General features: G+C 34.2%; 2 protein-coding genes across 2 annotated transcripts in view; one reads left to right on the top strand and one right to left on the bottom strand.

Moving 5' to 3' along the window:
- The window catches only part of OSCP1 (Organic solute carrier partner 1), a 110348-nt gene extending 103989 nt beyond the window's left edge, over positions 1 to 6359 (top strand). The window contains exon 11 of the mRNA XM_076517323.1: positions 6221 to 6359. The gene's annotated coding sequence lies outside the window, so the exon portion shown is untranslated. The remainder of the gene's footprint in view (positions 1 to 6220) is intronic.
- Positions 327 to 23769, bottom strand: part of LOC143258420 (vesicle transport protein SFT2A-like) — a 49287-nt gene continuing 25844 nt past the window's right edge. Inside the window, exons 4-7 of the mRNA XM_076517324.1 lie at positions 11518 to 11599; positions 8507 to 8542; positions 6270 to 6358; positions 327 to 2248 (exon numbers count right to left, since the gene is read on the bottom strand). Of these exons, the coding sequence (XP_076373439.1) occupies positions 2209 to 2248; positions 6270 to 6358; positions 8507 to 8542; positions 11518 to 11599 (247 nt within the window). The 3' untranslated portion in view covers positions 327 to 2208. The remainder of the gene's footprint in view (positions 2249 to 6269; positions 6359 to 8506; positions 8543 to 11517; positions 11600 to 23769) is intronic.

Raw genomic sequence — 23769 nt, 5'->3', positions numbered from 1 at the left:
AGTTTAAAGAACAAGTCTGCTTTCTGTTATGGATTTTTGTTCACGTTCTCTATTAGAATGTTTGTGAAATTCCTAGGCAAACTGTATTATGAACCACTATTGTGAACCACAATAAATCTTTTTTTGTATTGATAAAGCACTTTGATGAACCAGTTTAACCAAGTATTAACTCTCACTCCTAGAGAGTTTAGTTGTTGGTATCTCTATCTGAAAAAAAAAAAAAAAAAAAAGCCTAAAAACATGACTTGTGTATAATGATCAGTTTAAAAACAAAATCTGTTCACCAATTTATATATAAACACATTTTATTCAAATAACAGTTAACATTTGCATTTAACAAACTTTATTAATTCAGTACAAAAATATATGTAGTACAAAAGAAATTACTACAATATACATTCCAAACATTAAAGTGTAAAAAAGTGTCATCAATCCGAACTTCACACTTTTACAGTGAAAGGTGCAATAAACAAACACATGCACATATTAACATTATAATAAAACTTTCACACATGAAAACATTTGTTCGTGAGCATCATTTCTTGCTTTTGGACATGTGATACCAAAGTAGTTTTTCTTTTAAAACTAAAGCTCACAAAAAATAGTTTTAAACTTGAAATAGCTGGTGATTTGCATCTTTCACACAAAGAAACAGGAATTATAAATTTGACTAATGCTAAAGAATGAAACAATTTGTGTGAAATTGGAATCTCTGGCTTCATTAAGCCTCTTTTCTTAAAAAACAAAAAGGTAAAGTACAGCTTTGGAAAACTGCATTGACTAACTATTTTCTCTTGCAGTTTCACAATATCATTTTGCAAAAGGAAGAATACACACACACACACACACACGGTAAGAAAACATTTCAAAACTTTTGACATTTAACATGAAGTTTCTTTGGTAAAAAAAATGAGTAATTAATACAAATCACTACAAATAAAGTTATTACTAGTTCTTGAAGCATCATGAAAACAGAAGTTATTTTCTTCAAGATTAAATGAAACTTCCTTATAAATTTGAATAACATGGTTCACTGTGCATGTTATAAGCCACGGAACTGCAGAACAGACAGCTAACACAGTTTTAAAATTGAGGTACATACAATGTTCCTTAGCTTTCAAAATACATACATGCCTGAAATGATCCAAAGTTTTGGCAGTTCAACATCTACAAAAGAAATTCTTTACAAGACAAATTTGATTGAAATATCCTCCATTCAGTTTCAAAAATCTCATTTCTGAATACTTGTATGCAACATTTATGGCCCTAAATATTAAATGACTTTTTTGACCACTAGTTCTTCTCAACATGGTTTTTAATGATTAAAAAAATGCTTTATATAGTATTGTATCACATTCTTTCATAATTAGATACAAAATAACTTTAACAGTTTCCTTACTTTACAGTAGATATTCTATCTTAAAAATATGTCCATATTGAACACATTATTTTCAATTCTTGCTCAACTGCCTAACACTTGATATTATTTACTAATCATCTTCATTATTATTTAAAACTCTTGGCACTTTTTGGTTGCAAACTAAATTAATTGCATATACAAGGAGATCCTGAAACTAAATACACTCATGGAATGTCAACCATGGAAGAAAAAAGTTTATTTCTACTTCATAGTTTGCTTATATAAATAATAACCCTTTTTACACTGAAAAATATAACTTTACATGTTATATGGAAGAATAACACTTGTAATATTCAAGAGGCACATGGCAAGGATACTTTTATAATATTCATTCAGGATTTCTGTGTGTAACTAACCACTTATCAACTGTTTTATTCCTTCATTAAGTCAAATTATGTTTAAATATGATTTAAGAAACTAAGCCTCAGCCTGTGATCAAACCATTGCCATTTTGATTTTCATTATTAAGAACACCTTCTTGATGTTACACTAAAGTAATCAATTAACTCACTGCTGCTGTACAGTTGTTATTAATAAATCACAATTTTAAGTTTATCATGATTACAGCAATTACATACTTAACAAAAAAAATTAAATTATATTTTTCTAAATTTAAAAGCTGCACTTGTTAGAAAGCTTCTGATAACTAAGTATCCAAACACACAAAAAATATATAATTTGAGTTAGACGACTGAATAAAGATATAAAACATAACACTGATAAAATAATGGAACCTCACACCATTTGTTAACATGTTATCAAGCCATGATAAATACAAGTATTCATTTTTAATTTGCACAAGCTTCAAGAAATTTCTTAACAGCTTCCCTGAAAAAAAAACAAAAAACAATTAACCTATGTTTCATAACTCTTGATAGTGTGAAATTTCACATAGATTAGTGTTGAAAATAATTTATTCTCTCTAATAAAATATGTATGAAAATGTGATACTTCATACCACTTACTCTGCCAAAAATGTTTTCAGAAACTTGAAATCTGATATTTACTAAATGCAAAACCATCATAACATTAAAAACTTAATTCTAAGAGTTAGTGTTTGAGCTACACTTTTCATTACAAAAAACTGAGCTTTAATTAGTTTTATAAATGCAAACAGAGAAACATAAATGAGGGAGTTATTGGCTGTAATAATACAGTAAATACATCAGTTTCTAATGTGTCACTTACACCCTTTCTCCCACTCAAAAAAAAAAAAAATTAAATAAGATATCCTATAATAGGAATGTGTAGATGAATACACCAATCTGATTTTTTCCCCATTCATTTGAAAACCATTCAGTAACAAAATGTTAATAAATTTTGTAACATCAACTCAAAATGAGTTAGATATATCCTAGAACTGCATTTATACAACAGATCATGTAAATAAACACATCCTTCTAAAAAATCTTCAGTTAGTTTGTATTCCAATACTATTTCATCTAGATTTGACTAACAAGTTATACAGTTAAAAAAATATATTAACAGAGCCTATTAATCAGAATGGTTAAATCTCTTTCTAAGAATAAAGTTTAACTTTTCAATTAAGACTTCAGTCAATAAGGTACGCCTGATTCATCACATTCAATACAAAATAGAGTAAAATGCTGTGTTAACTCACCATCCCATGACCTTAATTTATTTTTTACTGGATACAGGTTAACATTTTAGTTAGTGCTTGTGTTAACCCTCATCAGCATATTTTTGAAAAGTTACATTGTGGAACACTTGGAGTTAAATTGTACCTCAGCACAAAATTACCATTATACTAAGCTCTGAATTGAAATTCCAAAAACCAATTATATTATTTTTATTTGGATTAGTATGCAATGTGAACAACAAAAATATACGCGTTTTGAAGGAAATAAATTGACAAGTTAAGAATTACAAAACAAAACAGCAGCGACATTGTTCCTCAGTATGAACTATTTATGTTGAAATTTTAGTCATTATCCATCAATATATGATGAGATTTCTACAATACTGCAAAATTCAACTAAAAAAAAAACAAAGTGTTCATTGTGGGTCACCTTAGGTTCAAACAGACTTCGACACAAATGAATCCTTATAGTAAGGTAGGGATTGAAAATCCAATAAGCAAGTTATCTACAACAATTATCAAAGAGTAAAGTGCATATACATGCAGTGATGCTCATTGATAGTATATGGTCTGTGTGGACCTCGGATAAATATTAGATTATAGCTACATACTGCATCTGCCAGTTTCAAAAACAGTAGTATCATATTGATCCAGGGTTTCTGCTTAACAAATCACGTTAACTGATATAAATTTGTAATGATTATATAAAAGGATACAACTGAGAAAGCTGTTGGGATCCACATGAACCTCAGGTGTGCTGATGAGTTAACCCATTGCCCTAGTTTAGTTGCTACAGCACATAATTAAATACTTCAAATCAACAAAGCATACCTGTATTAATTCATTATCTCACAACTTTATTGTACTTTACCTACTGTAACATGCGCGTGTTAATTAATCATCCAATCACCATATTTTATTTGTTACTGGATACAGTGTAATTCTTCAGTCAATGAAGCATGCTGTATTAACTCATCATTCAATCACATTAATTTATTTTGTTACTTGAAATAATTTTAACACTTAATTCACAATACTGCAAAATTCAACTAAAACATAACTGAAGGCATACGTTGTGGGTCACCTTACGTTCAAATGAACCTCGACACAAATGTACCCTAATAACGTTTTGTCTAAAAGTAAAATATTATATGGCTTAGGCAAATTTATTAACACAATCCTATATAATTTATATTTGTTCCCATCTCTCATAATATAGCATGTGCAGTGTCCTGAAATAATCAACAGAGCTACACTGAAATACCAAGTGTTTCGTTTTAGCTTTCCCCCCCCTTTGTTTTCACATTAATTCCTTTTTTAAGTCAACCAATGGAATACCAACCTTGAAAGAATACTGCACTTTGTTTTGATAATCAGTGTTAAACTTCAAATTTTCAAAACAATGGTCTTATCTTCACTTAATCCTCTCTATACCTACTTATTTTATCTACTAACTAAAATACATTTGTCTTAAAACTGAAAAGACAAAAAAAAAAAAGTAATTTTAGTTGTGGCTGAAAGTTTGTTTTTTCTTGCTTCTTATTATTAACAAATAAATTTTCCAAAGATCAACTGCATGATTAACTAAGACCTATAGATTTTCCTTACCTTATGTGTTAAATCTTTTATAAACAAATTAATCTCGATTCATTCACTGTTTAGTTGGAGTTAAACCTTGCACTGATTAAGAGAAAAAGCAAAATACCTATTCCTCCCAGAAGACACTAAAGGGTGAAAGAAATTGGTTGGGTTTATTTCTTTCCTTACTAAGTGAGTAATACTCCTCAGTAAACAGTTGAGTAAGTTAATTTGGGTTTAATTTTTGACTTCCACAGATCAACCAATAAAACAAGTAAAAACTTAGTTTAGTTCAGGTTTGTTGTTTTTTTGTCCTTATCTGAAAAGATACAAAGGCTAACCAACTAAACAGTGACAAAAGTAATTTTAATTTTGTCTTTTAATAATTAAGATATTAATATAGTTTTCCAATATCAAATAGATAAAATGTAGTGAATATCAGTCTGGGTGTAATGTCAGTTACAGTAATACCTTCTGCTGCTTATAAAAACACTCAGTACTGACACTGTTAAAACATAAATTAGCATTTCGTACAGTAGGCAAAACAAACCTCTTTTTTTCTTTTTTCTCTCTCTCTTAAGTAAATACAAATGTACAACACAACTAGCATAAATATATTTAACTTTCTTATTTTGCATAGGCAAAAAAAAAAAAAAAAAAAATTGATTTAAAAGATTTACCATCTAATCAACATAAACATTGCAGCATATAAAATAATAATGTGTAACAAAGATAGAACGGTCTTGTTTATTAAACTAAAATGAATAACATAAGCATAATACAGACAAAATTATTGTAAACGCTCTAGTATACACACACAAAAATACAGGATTCTAAGTTACTGGCTTTCATTTAAAACAATGTTGTTTAGCAGGTTAGCTGTCACTGTGTAGCAACATTAAGAGATAAACGGCTTATACAGAATAGATTTAAATTTATCTGATTTATGCCTCACAATAATTACAAGAAATAGATGGAAAGCTTACACAATGTACAAACTAAAAACATGACATAATAAATATGCTTTATTTTTTGCCGATTTCCCTTGTTTTTAAGAGTGATAAAGTCAATGCATCATCACTAGTTTAATAATCAGAAAGAGATAGATTTTAATAGGGTTATAGTTTTGATTGTTAAAATATTTCGTATCATATACAAATAGCATTTCCAACAGACATTTGTCTCTCGTTGTAAGCTGACAAGCTTGTTGGAGTGACTTCTATAAAATAACAAATAAGAAATTATGTTCATTGTTATACAATTCTAATAGTGACACATGGAGGCTACTATGAATTTCATAAAGCTGGGTGGGCATAAAGATATTTATAAAGACAAAATGAACCAGAAACGTTTTAGTGAAGAAAGAAAAAAATCATTTGCATTTCAGACTAAATTGCCCTAGAAAACTAAAATCTACAACAGAAAAACAAAACTAAAACCATGTCTCGGATATAAATAATACGACGTTAATGTAGTTTTTTTTCATGACTTTCAACTGACCATAGATGTTTACAAATATTTTTTTTTTATGATAAGCTATACAACTAGTGATTAAGACTATTTATGATTACTAAAACATTATACTATAATTACACAAGCTAATTTCCAATTGGTAATTTCAGATGAAGCAACAAACATACATTACCCTTTGTAAGTATGAAAGATACCAACCTGGCTGCTGGAATGAATGTAAAGGAGTAAATTGTCAGAGCCAGAAACTGTAGCAAACAGAAGAAAGTGCTGAGTCCTGGTGTCTCCCACTTTAAGAAGATACAAAACAAATAAATCATAAAGAAACAGCCAAGTAACTAGAATTCTCACTTCAGAGTTAGTCAGCAAAAATACAGTAACATTTACAAAACAGGAGCAAGAGAGATTGTGTAGGTCCTGTGATATACACACATACAAAAAACAAAAAAGCACCACAGACTTGCATATCTTGTACAATTTACAGGTGTTAAACTGACTTCATTAATAAAAGCAAAGTAAATGGCTTGTTTTTGTTTCATAAAATACCTTGAAAACATGAACAATTAAGAATTATCTACAAACATTTGCAACAATTTATTTTGTTGCTTTATTGTGAATCTGTATGAATATATAATTAAAAAATCAGCTGTGAAAGTTCTTCACCATCCAGAGTACTTTAACTTCATTGACCACAGAAACCTGTTGTCTAGTTAATTAGTAACCTGTAAGGCATAAAGGTCTACATGAATAAAAATGACCAAACTGCAATAACAGCACACATACAAAGAGCAGACACCTGAAATTTAAATGAAAGCTGACCCTCACACAAGTTTGGTTCAAACTGAAACAATGATTAGGTAACATTTCAAGAACACTTGTTAGAAAATTAATTTCAATACAGTAAAAAGGTTGCCTACAGATACCATACTGCTGCAGCCACTTGTTGGCCTACTGAGGTTTTATATTCTGGAAATATATCAGATTGTAAAATGTGGACACTTGATCTTGGTAAGCTGGAATTTAATATTTCAGATCATATTTGAAACTTATGCAAGAATGAACTACAAACAGCATATTAGTACACTCCTGAACAAAGCTTATGACCAAACTACCATTTGGGTGGCCATCAAAACATTTTCCAGTGCCTTTGTTTACAAATATAGTTAAAGAAAAATAATTTTTCATAAACACTTTCCTTGGCTTGAATTCAAATCTCTGTTCTTAATGTGGGGAAGCCACTCTTGCAATTAAAAAATAACTGCTCCAATTTCCTGTGTGCTCTTCAAGATGGTGTAATATGAAAATCATAACAGGCATTTCTTTCCCTTTTTAAGTTTTCTGTTGGAATGTTTCATAATACACTGAGGACAACACCTTCAAAATATTTATTAGTCAGAATAAAGTAACACATACTCTGTTGGAAAAAGAACATCACTTTGCTTTGTTTGTAATCAATTTTCTCAGTCTACATCAGGACTGCACACAGAACTTCTGGTGAGCACTCTCTCCATTCAGAGAACAAGACTGTTTTGTGTCCTTCATTGTGCATTTATCCCACTTTATTTCCTGTGTTAAGTGAAGATTCACTCTTGCTTTGTTTACATTGTGTTTTTCTCCTTCAAACTCATGACTAGATATCCAAGTTTAATTTCTCAAAATGTCCTCCTGCTACTGCAATAACAACTACTCTGTGGAAGGTTAATGTATCAGAAAATACCACAGAAAAGCCTATTTGGTCCATCCCTTCCACTTGCATAACAACTCGAACCTTTTCAGAAATAAACTGAAATCCTCTTTGGCTAACTTCCCTTAAAGATAAGGAGAGTTTAGTGACCTCAAATAACCTCAAAGCTCCCAAACTGTTATCTTGTTAGCTGGATCAACTGTTAATGTTATTTCTGGTGGCTAAACAGAAACTCAATAGACTCACAAAAAGTAATTGCATGCTTCTCTTTTCCACACAGCAATTTCAGTTATTTCTTTTTTTTTATTTTCAACCTTTATCATTTGACAGTCATGTTAGAAATGACTATATACACAACATTTGTTCTTATCCTTTTATACAACATCTACAAGATATAAACAATCTTTATACACCAATTTTTTTCTGAACTCTAGTTTATGTTCAAACAATAAATCACACCACAGTATACACAATGATGGATCACAAATACTGCATAAACATAAAACAAAATCAATAATTTATAAAAAATGTTTTTGTTCACTTTTTGTATGACTAAAGAAAATGAAGGAACAAGTGGTAAAAGTTATGTTTATAATTATTTGAAATTATAAAACATGATATATTTTTACACATCCATCAGTAAAAAATGTGTCTTAATTATCACAATATTCAGTAAACAAACTGCTTTACAAGACAGACAAATAACCATTAGTAGCAAACATTAGTGACTACATATTTACAGTAGAAAACTTACCCAAAAAGCAGCAAACAAAGTTAGGACTAAACAAGTCTGGAAAAAAAAGTTATCATTAAGGACATTTATTATCTTCATCTATAACACTTTATAAACTTATCCAAAAAAAAGACTCTGAAAACTCAAAACTCTTGAATAAATGTGCATCATCCTTTTAGATAACTTATCACTTAGAATTTAATACAAAAATACAGGCAAGTTACTCTTGCTTGTATCATTATAGAGCAAGTTATTACAATAATTATATTTTTGCACAAATAAACAAGTAACTATATAATCTTCATTTCAGAAATATTAGCATTAAAAGTTTATTAAAACTCAGTTTGGCCATGAAACTCCATAGAATTCAAATTTATTTCTACTTTGACTCGGACTAACAAATTACAATGACTTACAACAGTAGAAGTAAAACATTTCTTAAATTTTAAGTAAACTCAGTTTTTGTAGTCTTGACTTTGTTACAATACCTTATGTAGATTTAAAACCATCTATATTACTGTAGCTAGCTAGATTATGTATGTATTAATCTCTACAGGTCTTTATAAAGTTAAACTTTTTTCTTTTTAATACCTGTTTGGTTAGTTGTAGTACTCCTAGCAACCACGTAATTGAAAATGTATGCAAGTGGTAAAAGACATTTAAGATGTCACAAATACATTACATTTATTAGATTTGCAGCACAAACTAAAAAAACATCAAAAACCCCAAAACAGCTGAAAAATAGATGTCTCTGCACATCGAAATTGAGAACTAATAGAGAATGAAAAGGATAGTGGAATAACTAGTCTTATGAAATAAATATTTTTCTAGGTGCATGTTATGAATGGAGATCATATGCATGAGTTGCTTATAGAATGTTTATCTCTTAAGATATTCTTTTGTACATTTTTAAAACTTGTAAAAAAGTTACTTGTATATCAACCATTGTTGCTTCACTTAACTTCCCTTAAATGTCAATTTACAAAGTATTATTCTAGTTTCTTTTCAGACAGAATCCTACAAATACATATCCTACTAGCTACATTTAGAATAAATTTCTTGACCCATCATCTTTAGTAGTTACTATTTTACATTCTGAATTAACTATCACATTAAGTTTTTGCTAAAGATATCTACTAGTGTAGCTGTTTTTAGCTCTGATTTGCACAGCAATGGACATTTCTTCCTCTTTTCCATATTTCACATCATTTTTTGTGTCGTTCACAACTTAAGTAAAATACTTCATTCATACGGTATAATGTGGCATAAATAAGATGTTTGATAGCCAATGGCAATATCAAATGACTAATAAGACAAGTCAAAATTTACAAAACTGTATAAAGTAACTGGTAACATCTTTTACATATATTGCAGTTCTATACAACTAAGGGTTAAAACATTTTCAAAAGAAGAAACATTCATATTTGGTTGTGAATCTAATGTGGAAATAAAGCCTCAAATGAATACTACAAAAAACAAAACAAAACAGAAGTACTGTCATTAAATGTTTTTGAAACTGATGACCTCCATTATCTTGTGCATCAAGGAGCATCAGTAGAAGGGAATGATGCTCACAGTGTAAACATTTTCTAGGTGTGCCAACTACGACAAATTATAAATTACACATCATTAACAACAAACTAATAAAATTTGTTCCACTTGATGTATTACAGAGAATACTGGAAAAGATGCAGGAGGCATGGTTTTATTCACTACTTGCCAACAAAAAGAACAGCTAGTTAAATTACTTTGTTGAATAGATAAATAACACACCATTCATGAGAGCTTTGTTGGCTTAGTAGACTTACCCAAGATTTACTCTGAAACAAACTACAGTGTGCTTAATGACATAATAAACTGCAAAATGTCACTCTGACAGCACAAATGGTTGCAGTACAATCAAGCAACAAAACTCTACATCCAGTAACTATCTTGCAAATTACATAAACCTGCCTGTTGAAGATGCAGGTAAAGTGTAAACGTATCAAATTATCCCCAAAACTAAGCTATGTGTTTGAAACTTTCAAGAAAAGATAATCCTACTTTTCCATTAATTTATCTTAAAATTTTCTTGAAATAATTGTTAATTCTTGTTCACTAATGTAAAATGAAGTTACGTCAATGTACAAGATTTCCTTGATTTAATACAACCTCACCTTATAAACTAGAATGGCATAGAGTAGAGCACGTACCCATCCCATAACTTTGATCACAACCAATTCTCAAAAAATATGAAAATTATCAATCAACATATTCTACATACATCCACCAGGTTTCATCAATATCCAATAACTTTTAACTGAGTTGCAGAGTACACATATAGTGTAAAAAATCTATACCCATGTTAACATAGATATTTGTGCTTTCGTAACCTTGACCTTTGCCCTCCATAAACTAAACTAAATCACTTCTAAGTTGGATCACAGCTAAAATGTATATCAACTTTTGCCCAAATCCATTCAGCTGTTCAGAAATATTGCTGACAAACACACAGAGGTATAAACACAACTTCCATCCACCTTCAGTGACAAAGGTAACAACAATGCCACTTAAGATAGTTTAATAGCTACAACATTTCACAAAATAGATTGTTTGAAGCACTATTCAATTAAACTACATATAATAAAGAAGCAAAGATAACTTATAATACTCACATAAAACATAGTCCTGACCTAGATTTTCTGTTATTATGACAGTTAAAACTATTATAACATAAGGCTGATGAATTTTACTGACCTCTTACTTGTGATAAAAAAAATGTACATGAAAAAAAAGCAAGTACAAACTGCTTCAAAACACATTTCAGCTATAACGAAATAAATTACAATATTAAAGTCTCACATCTTGAAATGTAGCAGAGAAATATATCAAGCTTTCAAAAATAATTTTATTATTATTATTAATTGGTTTGAAATTCTCCACAGAGTTTATTTGTAAGAATTAATAACTAACTAAAAGTCAGCTGAATTGTGGTGTTAGAGTTAATTGCAAGATATTATAGTACTTAAGATCTTTCACAAAAACTGACTTACCAATATAAAAATAGCTGATGTCAAACGAGCTCTAGAAAATATTTTTTTCATTTGTCCTGCTGGACTTTTCAGGAAACATGTACTAGTGGAAAAAAAAGTGAAAGAGATTGTCTCTTGACCAAATCTCAAAGTATAGCAAATCACAGATAGTAATATGTTCTGGATCATTTGTCACAAGCAGTTCTAAGCTTAGGGTCACATAGGACATGGTGCAACTTTATGAAGTGTACACTAAATAGTTATATAAAAAAAAATCATTAAAACTAATTAAGATTTATATTCACGTATTTTTTTAGTCCTCTTACAGAACATGTATCAGAACATAACTGTCAGAATGAAAAGATAACATTCTTAAAAACATTAGTTCAAATAATATAATTAATGAAGACTTGGAGAAGTTTGTATATTATACCACAAGTAGTTAATTAATGGAAAAACTGAAATTTGACATTGTTGGACCTTGCAATCAATAAAGCAGTTGAAAAAGTTTCAAAGTAATACTGCTGTCGACAGTTGCATAGCCAACTAGGTACCTGGATATGAAAAAACCTGCAGAAAATTTATAATTATATGAACATGAAATACTAAGAAAATGGTAACAGATTATCAAAGCCTATTGAATAATGCAAGAATAAAACTTGGTACTTTGTGTGAATCAACAGGTATTCTTCTCATCTGTTCCAAAAGTGTGATACAAAGGAAACCTTTCAGAGTTCCTGTGTATCATCCAAGAGAACAACCAAGGTCAGGAAATAACTAAAAATTTTAGAATAGCTGGTAGTTTGGAAATCTAACACTTATGATCTATGTCTACTAAAAGAAAGAAGACTTAGTTGTCTGAATAGAAGATATTTCTTACCATTGTCATGCTGCAACAAACTGTCAGATTAAGAACCATCCAACTTTGTTTAAATAACTTAAATATCTATTAAAAAACCTTTGTTGTTTCCAAAAGTTATAATTTTCCTATACTGAAAATGCATTTCCAGTAGGTAATTCCCTCCACAAGTTTTGCTTTTCTCATTTTGTGCTGCCCTCTATAAGCAATTATTTTTCACAATGTGCACCACAAGCTTTCTGCACCTTCCTATTAAAATCAAAGATTTCAGCTTGTTTGTCATGCATCATCTCTCCACCAATAGGAAAGCAGTACCATCACATGACACGTGACTCTCCCTTTGTGGACCAATACCATACCATTACTTCAAAGTTCAGCAGCAGACATAAATACCAGATAATTGTGAAAAAGAGGGTGGAAAGGGTTAGTGCAGGGAAGTACCTATCAAAAATATATTTTCAGTAGAGAATAATTACAACTTCCAATGTGGTACTTCCTTCCTCCCACAATATTAGTTAAAATCCCACACTGAAAAGGAAGAGGGGCCTGGTATTAGGGCAGACCAAACATAACACCTGAAATGATACTACTGTAGATGAGGGAAACAGATCAGATTATCAGAGGGGAGGTACAGCACCATTTCTGATCCAGGCATCTCCTTCTCATAACCAGCTAGGAGCAAACACAATGGGAAAAAATGGGAGCACATCTGAGTAGGAGAAGATTAGTCAGGAAAATAATCCTGACTTAATAAATGTGGAAATTCAATCACACACCAGTAAAATGAGTAATGCAGGATGTGTCCCTTGGTGTAGAATGGCAGGCTATACTCAGTAAGTCAACTACATCCAAAATTTTCTTGATAGTCACTGACATCCACACAAGGATAGAATAATTATCATACCACCTTCATCTCAAGTACTAAAACTGGGGATGAAAGGAATATAACAACTTCAGGACATGAAACAGGATGAGCATTGAACCAGAAATATAAAATGTGGTATCTGATGGAGGTCCATTGTATGCAATCAACTCCCATGACTACAAAATTGGTCTGAGACATCCAAACACCAATAAAATTCCCATTGCAAAAAAAACAAGGGATTGCCTTGAACAGACAGGGAAATATACAACATATATCCTCCATCTCACTCTGTGATATGTGTTGCTCCAGCCATATGAGGGTACACCTTCTACACAGACAGAACACCACCATCCCACTCTGAATTGAATAGTTATAACTACCTATGTGGAGCCCATTTAGGTAGGATGCCTCTACTGTGAATGACCATAGTGGCTTATAACTGGTAAATGGTAAGGACTCACTTCACCAGAAGAAAGTGGGGGGAGCATCTGAGAGTCTGGAGAATTGGCTGCACCCAAGACAATACAAGACAAAACCCTAACTGAATAGCAGACCATACAGATTTATTCAATGAAAGCATGGCAGGGATGGGCAGTTCCCATTCTGCTTTATCCATGTAGTGGTATTGTATGGAACAGGCCTACTTATGAAGCAAATGTAATGAAATTAATAACCATTCAGTGAGTTCTTGAAACATCCCATCTCAAAGGTGAATGTGAGGAGCCATGAAAACAGTGTGTGAATTAACATGACATACAGGATGGATTTGTTTATTTATGTAAAGAATGCCTGTTCAGGCACTACTCACTATAGATCAAGATCCAAGAGATGAACTTCAAACAAGGACACCTGAAAGAGAAGAAAGCATTAATAAAGATTTACCTAGAGTCAAAGCTGCCCCAAAGTCTGAAGTATAGCTACAGGTGGTAGGCAATGTTCTGAGAAAGCAGAAACTACAAACATGATGCAAGTAATGGGAAATGAGTGTACGAGGCATGGTCCACATAATCAACCCTAGAATCTCCTCCAAAGACCAACAAAGATAAGAAGCAAGGGAAAAAGTGAGGTGTCAAGGTTTGATGGGAGGTAACACAGAACAAAGCATGTTTGGAAGGGGATGAAGCAGAATAAGTCAACTGGATTAAATTACTAACCCAACTAGAAAGAGTAAAGGAAAAAAATTATGCTCCAGGAAAAGGGTTGCCACAGAATAAAGAGAAAGGAGCCCCTTAAGGAAGCAATGCAGGCAATATAACAATGAACAGCATGCATCAGGCACAGAATTCTATGTGAATTAGAATGAGGGTAGACATGAGAAATAGAAAAATAACAGCTGGAGTGGTACAGTGTCAGTGTCATAGATAGCAAACAGATCTGACCAATGATGCATGCAGGCCAAAAGGAGAAAAAAAAAAAAATGCCTTAAGGGATAAGTGAAACAAAGAGCAGAAGGCAGTAAACTCAAACAGGACTACAATGTCTCAAAATGGAAGTACCAGATGTTTGAACAGCCAACATTTATGGAAAGAATGGACCAAAATAGCAAGGGCATAGAAAAGAAAAATCCTGATGTGAGGAGAGAAATAAAAAGTAAAGGACAGGGCTACCTGATAATCCAAAATTGAGGATATTGAAAACCCCTTCTCAAAAAGTCATAAGAAACTCAGAGATACCTATAACCACAAGACAGGAAGCCAAAATACCCCAAGACATGGCCCACATACAAAATAACAATCCATTTTTACTGATACACAGCTGTAGATAAAGGATAAATGGAATGATTTAAGTGAAATGATATCCAAAATAAGAAACCTGATCTCCTTGCCAGGAACTTAATAAAAGCCAGGCATGACGATAAAGAAAATGAAGTGCACGATGCAGAAATGCCAACTGTAGTTGCCACAGAAGGTTAGAGAATAAAGGAAGAATGACGGAAGGAAAAACTGTAACTGGAGCAATTCAGGCAACCAGGATTGAGTGGACCAGTAAGAAGCAATTAGAACTTTTCTTGGAGTGATACAAGTGAGGGAGACTACCTAGTGAAGTAATAAGATAGGAGAATAAACATAAAGGAACTTGTTTGACCAATCCTGGGTGGAGGCATCTATAACCAAAACCAAAGAATGGGGAACTGGGAACTAAAATAAAAGGTAACTAGTGATTGAAGGCGTGGAAAATGCATCAATATGGAAATACCTCACTCACTGCAAAGCCACCAAAAATAAGAGGATGAAGGAACCACTCTTACAGGTCAGGAAGGTTGAAACCAATGGGTATAATATGACATGCCATCAAATAAATGTAATGATAGTGGGTCCAAAAAGAGAAGTTCCAATGTTAGATAGCACTAGGATCTTGACAAGATGTCATCTTGGTGACTGATATGAACCACCACTGTTGAATTGTTGAAATGGATTATTAAACAATCTCTGGTAATCAGAAGGGATTAATTCTCAACAGCATGTTAATATGAAGAGGATATTCCCCCCCCCCATGACCTCTTGGTGATCAACCCACACTTTAAAGCCCTTAAGGGATGCATCTGTGAACAAATGTAAATCTGGTCACAGAGGAGAAAGCAGGTGATCTACGAGATGCATGAGCCATGTCCAATCACCACTGGAGAATGTTCACAATGTAAGAAGGAAGGGTTGTAGGAGCATCTAAGGGATCCCAAGCAAAGTTTTACTGCTTGTAGAGGACCCACTAAAAGGATCACATAAGTCTGGCTGAGGGATATGAGGAGTCATAGAAGATCCTATCATCAAATGTGATAAAACCTCAGAAGCAGAAACTGACCTAACAAAGCAGAACATTCCAATCAGCCAGTTCCATGAAACAGAGTTGGAAAGAAGAAGGCTGGGCCAGACTGACATCACTGTTGACGTAAACACCCAGATGAATGAGCAAGATGAAGGAAGGACCTCTTCAATTTGATCAATCAACCCATCTGAACAGCTTCAAGAAGGAGATGATGAGTATGACTAGCCAATTCCTGTTTGAAATGAGTGAGAAGAAGCCAGTCATCCACATAAAAGTGAAAGTATAATCCCAGGATATGAAGATGTAGAGCAGAGGTTCACATCAGACAATAGAAAAATGTACGGCATCAAAGCTAGCCTGAAGGGTAAAGTGGAAAATTAATACACCATTTCACAATGGACAAACCAAAAGATAAGGATTAAAATTTTCCATTATGATAATATCCATATAAGCATTGGAGATGTCCATGTTGGTCATCCAAAAACGCAGAGAAAAAGCCCAGTGAAGAGTAAGGTAGGATTCCATGGTGAAACCTGGAGTGTAAACATACTGATTGAGATTTGATAGGTCAATTACCAGTCTCTAGTCCCTATCTTTTTTGGAACCTATAAACAATCATAAATAGAAATACCCTGAACCACATGAGGCAGTTTCAGTAACTTGTTGTGTGAGAAGGTGTTACACTACCTTGGATAGATGTTGGTGTAACAATAGATTATGAGGAGAAGGTCACCATTATTCTCTGGCATTTATTGTACAAAGCAACTAAATGATCTTATTCAAATTGCTGGTAAAAAGGCAATTCATATTGTGTATAAAAAGGATAATTGTTTCTTTTATTATTTTGAGTTAAGCAAATCCCACAAAAATGGAAAAAGTAAAAAAACTATAAAATGTAAAACCAGATGAAAAACAAAACAGCAAATATACAACAGAAGACAGGACACAAGTTGAAAAGAAAATTGTTAAAACATGACTATTTTTTTTCAAATCCAAGAAAAAGGTAAAACCTAAACACGAGTAAAAGAGCTGATGTTCCCTAAAAAGTTAAAAGTACATTCAATATGAACAGTGTCACCATCACGAATAGCACTGTCCAAAATCAATAGTAAATTCTGATGAAATAAGAGAAAAATAATGCCACAGCTCAAAGCTGAAATAACACCATAACAGAAAAATGTGGGCTATTGTGACTTGAGCATTACAAAGGCCAAACATTGGAGCATCAGCACTGGATGAAAGAATATGATAGATTATAAAACAATGACCAGTGCAGAGCCATATCCAGACAACTTTCTCCTTACGATTGTTGTGGAAATTAGATGTCCAAAGAGCAAGAGTAGGTTTGATCTGTAAAAACTTGGAACATTCCTTGCATCAACCTGACTACCAACTGGCATGCAACTGAGCCTTGAAGATAGGGCCAAAGTCTATACGTAGAATAAGATCAGCCCAAACACCAGAAGAGACGGACTTAGCCATGGTATCAGTGAACTCATTTCCCCAAATACTGATTGCAGGGACTGTAAACAGTTAAAAATCTGTATAAATAGGACAGTTAGAGTACTTTTAAGCTGACACATAATGCAGGACAAGAGAGATGGTAAACAACTTAGCAGTGAACAAAGAAACTATAACAAGGGGTATGCAAGCAACTACTGGGCCATGACAAACTATGGCAGAGCCCACAGAATCACCTGATTTTGAATCATCCATATAAATAGGTATAATGTGATGTTTTCAGGGATACTTGGTACTTCCAATCTGTGATATCAAACTTCTTTGGGTAATTCAAAGAAAGATCACCAGGGATGGTAATGAGCCATGGAAAAATGGACCAAACACGACTTGAAACGCCATCTAGTGTAAAACCCAATTCAGTTGCACATGCTCAGGTACAGAGGCAAAAATATTGAATAAATGTCCATCTATTCATAAACAGAACAGTCCACCAAGGATGGAAAACAATTATAGATGGGGTACTTTCTGAAAGAATCACTGTTTAGCAGGGATAGTTGCAAATAGCAGAAATGAAGAGGTGGTTCATGAGCCATAGTTTGTACACTGAGGGCCTGGCTGAACAGTAGACCAGCCTCAAAATTGACTTTTGATATTATGAGAGCATGATAGATTTTCAGCTCAGTACACTGATTTGCTCCCCAAGAAGTGGAAGAGAGAATGTTCAGTGCATTTGTTAAGGTTCAATGCATAAGACAATTGAGGGCAATCTGAACCTGCCACTCTTAAAACCTCATGTTTGACAAACAATGAAAATGTGGAATTGATTGAAATAGAAACCATTTGCAACTGTTTTAGGAAGTTATGTTGTTCTCACTGCCAGGACCAACGTTGCCAGTCACCTCACTACTGTCATGAACTACTGCTGCATCTTATGCCACTTTTATCACCCAAGCCAAGCCTGGTGCAACCATCGACCCTTCCAGGACCTGAATCCTTTGTCAAGGCAGAATTCTTCTCCAGCCCTCTACACTTGAAGATCTATCCTATCTACACCAACCCTAGAACACTGAATTCAATGTCAGCTGTTCCCCCACTAAAAGCACTATCAATCTTTTCTCCATTTTCCTCAGAGGTGTCAACAAATACATTCATCCAGCAGAAATCAAACATGCCATAGAATGTGATACATGTCATACGCTAGATTTTCTCCAATATACCAATAAGCGCACTAATTTCATCAAGACAGATACTACCTCTAAATGTAGCACTGACTACATTTTATGTATATGGTATTACTATAACATATTTCACTTCAGTGCCAAAGGCCCTCATTGTTGCTCCACCAAGCCATGGATATCTAAAACCTGCAGACAATCAACTGACAACTTCCCACAGCCAACCAATGACCTGCCACTCAACCAAAAAAACAGCCAGGAAAAACATGCAATCTCATTCATACAACTCCCCATCGATGCTGCTAACAATGTTTCAATACTCTCCACCAGGACAAAGGACAATGACACTTGGACTGATGAAGACATGAACCTCCAACAACGACCTAACATAAAGAAATTTAACAGATCCTGTCAGATCCCAAGTTCAACTTCATGTGTTACAACCATTTGCCAGACTCAGACCATGCAAGTTACGACTACCGACACGTCAACTGAAACAGACAACCAGATCATAAACACTCAGAAGTCACAAACTAAAACTGCAAGACAAATCATCCCAGACCATTGAAGAACAACACACCCAAGAAGAACAACCAGACAACTCATGACAGTCCTCGCCACCTCTGAGCATCTTTGAATGAAAGTCCAACCTGAATGTCTACACTGCTATACAATAACAACACAGGTTGTTTTCCAAGCCACCAACCAACTAGCTAGTTTACATTTCTGCCTTAAGTCTTATGTGTTTTATTCCTGTATGCATTACTGACCTTGATTCTCTTTTCAGCTACTTCAGGGCACAGTCTGGGTAGATTATTTGGCACTTTAGCCATGAAAGTTGGTTTTCTCTGGGTAAGAGAAAGAGAGGCAAGAGATAAATGATGTAGCATCTCAAAATGAATATACTTGGATCCAATCAATGTACTGCTGGACTGAGGAAGAGCAATCTTCAGTTCTACCACAAATCTACTGAGTAGCTATGTATTTAGAAAGAAAGACTGTCTGAAGGTATCCCAGGCTTGTTGATAGCTTTTCATGCCTCTTGGCAGGGAGGAATCCACCATGAACGAGGATACCATGAAAAATGTATCAATGTTTTAGAAATAGAATGACCAGCTGCCTGGATAATATAGTCAGTCACTTCTTCCATCCAGTCATCTACAGATGACAGACAATGATAAGATCGAGTTACAAAAGTAGTGAAAGATGGCCAATTGGCTTGGTCCAATTTCCACCATGGCAAGTGGGTCAGGTGACACCAAGATAATGCAAGGTTGGTTGGTTTGGCATTTTATGGCACAAAGCAACTTTGCACCAAAACATCTGGTAAAAAGTTAAATTCAAAGTAAAATTATTAAAATTTATAAAAAGGAATCAAGGTAAAACAAAACAAAGTTTAATTTTTGAATTAAAAACAAATAGCATTAAATCCAGTTTACAGCAGTAAGAGAAAAACTACAGAAATACAAGTTGTAAAGGACTTTCTGTAGCATATTTTTAATTATCAAAACTCACCAGGATGATTCACAGGTAAGTTCAAACATCAGCATTAGTCACCTGAAGTTGTCCTTTCTGTCCTGGTTTCATGTTATTTGATGTAATGGCCATTTTCTAATTTCAAATCTAACTAGTTGCACTTTAATTCTTAAAAGGAAATCACATTAAAAAAAGGTCTAATTTATAAATTAAAAAAACTTAAATAGCATTATAGAGACTACTAGCCTTTAAAACACAAAAAACATTTGCAAAATGGACAGAGTCACCATCACCAATGACACTAACATTATGGATAAACCTTGGGACAAAGCGTGTTTAAAACGGTGCCATTGTTGAAAATGGTAATGATGGTAATACAGTAAAATGTGGCTTACTATGACCCGAAAGTCACACAGACAACACATTGGTGCATCAGTCCCAGACAAGAGAAAATGATGAGATAAAAAACTGTGACCAATGTGTAGTCTAGTTAGGACAACTTCCTGTTTCAGATCCTTATGGAAGCTAGACAGACAAAGTTCAATAAAGGGTTTTATTTGGAAGAGCTTGTTTTCACGTTGCTCACTCCAAGTCGACTGCCAACCATGGTCCACGTACCAAACAGCCACAGCATCAAGAGTGCCAGAGCAGACAGATTTAGCTGCAGTGTCATCAAGCTTGTTCTCATGAATAACAATATGGCCTGGTTTGCAGAAAAACTGGATTGAAGTAGATGTTAAAGAGAAATGAGCCAGTCAGTTTTGAATATTGGTGAAAACAGGATGAGAACTAACATGAAGCAATTCCAGGCTAGTACAGAACTAAGAGAGTTAGTATAAATAGTGCAATTTGAGTACTTAGCTTCTGTGATCCAGAACAACAGAAGTGTCACACAGTTCAGCAATGAACACAAACTGTAGAGGAGATTCTGTGTGCAACCATTGAACCACAACAAACCATGGCAGAGCTTAGAGAGTCATCTGATTTTGAACCATCCATATAAATAGGAATGGAAAAATGGTTCGAAAAATGTTCAGCAAATAACAGATGGTACTTCGAATCAGGAGTGTCTGCTTTTCTCAGATTAGTTAAAGAAAGAAAGATCACATTTGAGAATTGTAATAAGCAATAGTGGGATGGGCTGACCAGTGGATACAGCAATGTTATGCAAGGATGGACCCAATTCATCCAACTGCACAAGTTTTGCAGGGGAGATATATGCCTCACTGCAGAAACTCCTTGGGTGGAGAAACCAGTGAGAATCTCCGACTCTGAGATCTTCAAATCTCTCTCAACAATAACTCCCCATGATGAATTCAAAGTAGGATGAGGCATAACCTCAATAAGTACATCCCCAATTGCCTTTGAATGTAAGAGGAGTTCACTATGTTTAGATGTGGATGTTTCTACAAATGTGTCACCAGAATAAAAGCTTTTTGACCGACTTTGGAGAGCCAGCAAGTCCCTCTAGTCCATTCTGAATAACAAAGGAGGACCTTTGCCCTAAAGGTTTGTCTGAAAAAGAATGTAATGTAAGAAAATGAGGTACAGGTGTTACAGATGCTGAAGATTGCTGCTTACAATCTTCAAGACATGGTCCATTTAACTGTGGACTGTTTTTTCACTATTTTACTTAAGTTTTTATTTGGAGGATCCATAATAAAAAAAGAAGAATGTTTCTGTGCCCATTGACCCCACCCACCATGGAGCCCTACTAGGGGATGCACTACAATGCCAAACAAGGACACTGCAGCAATGACAGGATTTTGTGAGCACTATACCCAAACACCAGCAACAGGTAATATGTCCACAACACCTGTTGAGAACACCCACTGATACTTGGTTGACCCTAGCCCCAGTGGACCAGGTAATTAACACTAAGGGGCCACCCCAAGGCTGCCCATCTACAGGAATTCAAGGCCAAAGTGATGTGTTAGATTTGGATTCCTCAACCACCAGGATCCTCTCCTCCCCTTTATGGATCACCATGCATGGCAAACACTTGGGTGGATGTTTAGATCCCAGAGGAGGTAAATTGAAAGAACAGAACCTTTTGTGGGAGATCCTCCTCACCATGTACAGGAGTCCACACCAAGGGAGTATGTAAAGGAACTAGCACTGAATAAAGAGAGGTTACATTGTGAGAGCTTATGTTCCACAGACCAACCCCACCCTTAAGTGTCAAAACTGCCTCAGAGGGGACTATATCTACTAAAATCTCTCAAGAGGATAATGGGAGATGGCAAATGATCTAAAAGGAGAGCTATGTCCAACTAATCATAAATCTCTCAGATAGATGGAACAAATAGTGGTACAATACAAAGAGAGACAAACTGCTACAGCCTCTACTGGAGTGGGTATAGACAAATGTGCAGGGCACATGCTGGACAAACAGTAACACCATACCACCATGTGTTCGACCATTATACAACCTGTCTTTCCTCTAAATGGAAAACTGCTGAAGGGTGACATCATCAGCAGAAAAAAAGGAAAGTTTCCTGCAAGGAGAGAAATTGGATGGTATGAATCAATGAGAACCTTAATGTCATGTAAGTTAGAACAAAATCCTCGACAGTTCCACTGTATCAGTGTGGCCATTTTTGCTTAGGAGAGGATGATGACAGGTACCTTAGAAGAAAAAGTTCTGTCTACCTCTATGAATCTGCCTGAAGTCTAGTGAGCAGACCTCTTTAAGAAGATGGTTAGTCTAATGACTGAAGATGCAACTGCATAATGGTTTTACACCACAGGACTGATGGAGAAACACAAGAGCAGCAACCAAATACAATGGTAGTGACAAGGATATGAGAGGATGCTGATTAGTCCACACCTTTCACAGAGGGCAATAGACTCCTGACACTGAAAGAGGTATGGAAGATTAGTCAGCACAACAACCAAGGATATGGAACAGAGGGCAGCAGCATATGTTTTGGGTGGCATTGGAGACAACAGTTTCTGTGCCTCTTATTCACAATCCACAAGAGCTGTACCTCTTTCTCCTTAATCCACTTAGGGCAAGAACAGGAGGGGTAGTAAGTAGCCATCACTGTTGACACATTTAATGCTCCAGGTCACACAAATTGATACTGTGGTTCTTGTTGCCACAACAAGCTCAAGACAAAGAACCATGACAAGAGATCTTTGAGTAAATAGACCACTGGCAATTAAAATACTGGAAAAGGTTCAGTATCAAGGGTTATATTTTACAGTAAAATAACTCACCTTGAAAGATATGGGGGTGACAATGTAAATGTCAAAAACAGAAGGCAAGTAGGTCTTGGGACTCCATCTTTTCTAGTGAAGATGAGTCGTGTGGCCAAAGCTCCTTGACTTTAGAAACTGGCATGCATCTCCAACACATAGATGTTGATAAAATCCCAATCAACAATTACACCTAAAAATGTATTCAGAGTAGCATGGGGGTAATTTGAATAGGTATAATCACCAAGATGAGTATAGGGTGTTCTGATCGAAACATCAAAATCAGAATGTCTTCACATCATGGTTTTCTGATGGACTTTGATATTGCAAGCAAGTCATTCCAATCCCATCTGAATGAAAAAGGGTACCTAAGAAAGGAACTTTTTAGATAGAGCATGTAAAATGAGAAAGGTTAGTATCAACTGTAAGCTTGAGACTCAATATGGGAGCCTTCAAAGTGTGGTCTCTTACCT

This window comes from Tachypleus tridentatus, chromosome 8 (assembly GCF_004210375.1).
Source record: "Tachypleus tridentatus isolate NWPU-2018 chromosome 8, ASM421037v1, whole genome shotgun sequence".
NCBI lineage: Eukaryota > Metazoa > Arthropoda > Merostomata > Xiphosura > Limulidae > Tachypleus > Tachypleus tridentatus.
The sequence above is the reverse complement of the archived record's forward strand: the minus strand, read 5'-3'. Positions and strand labels throughout refer to the sequence as shown.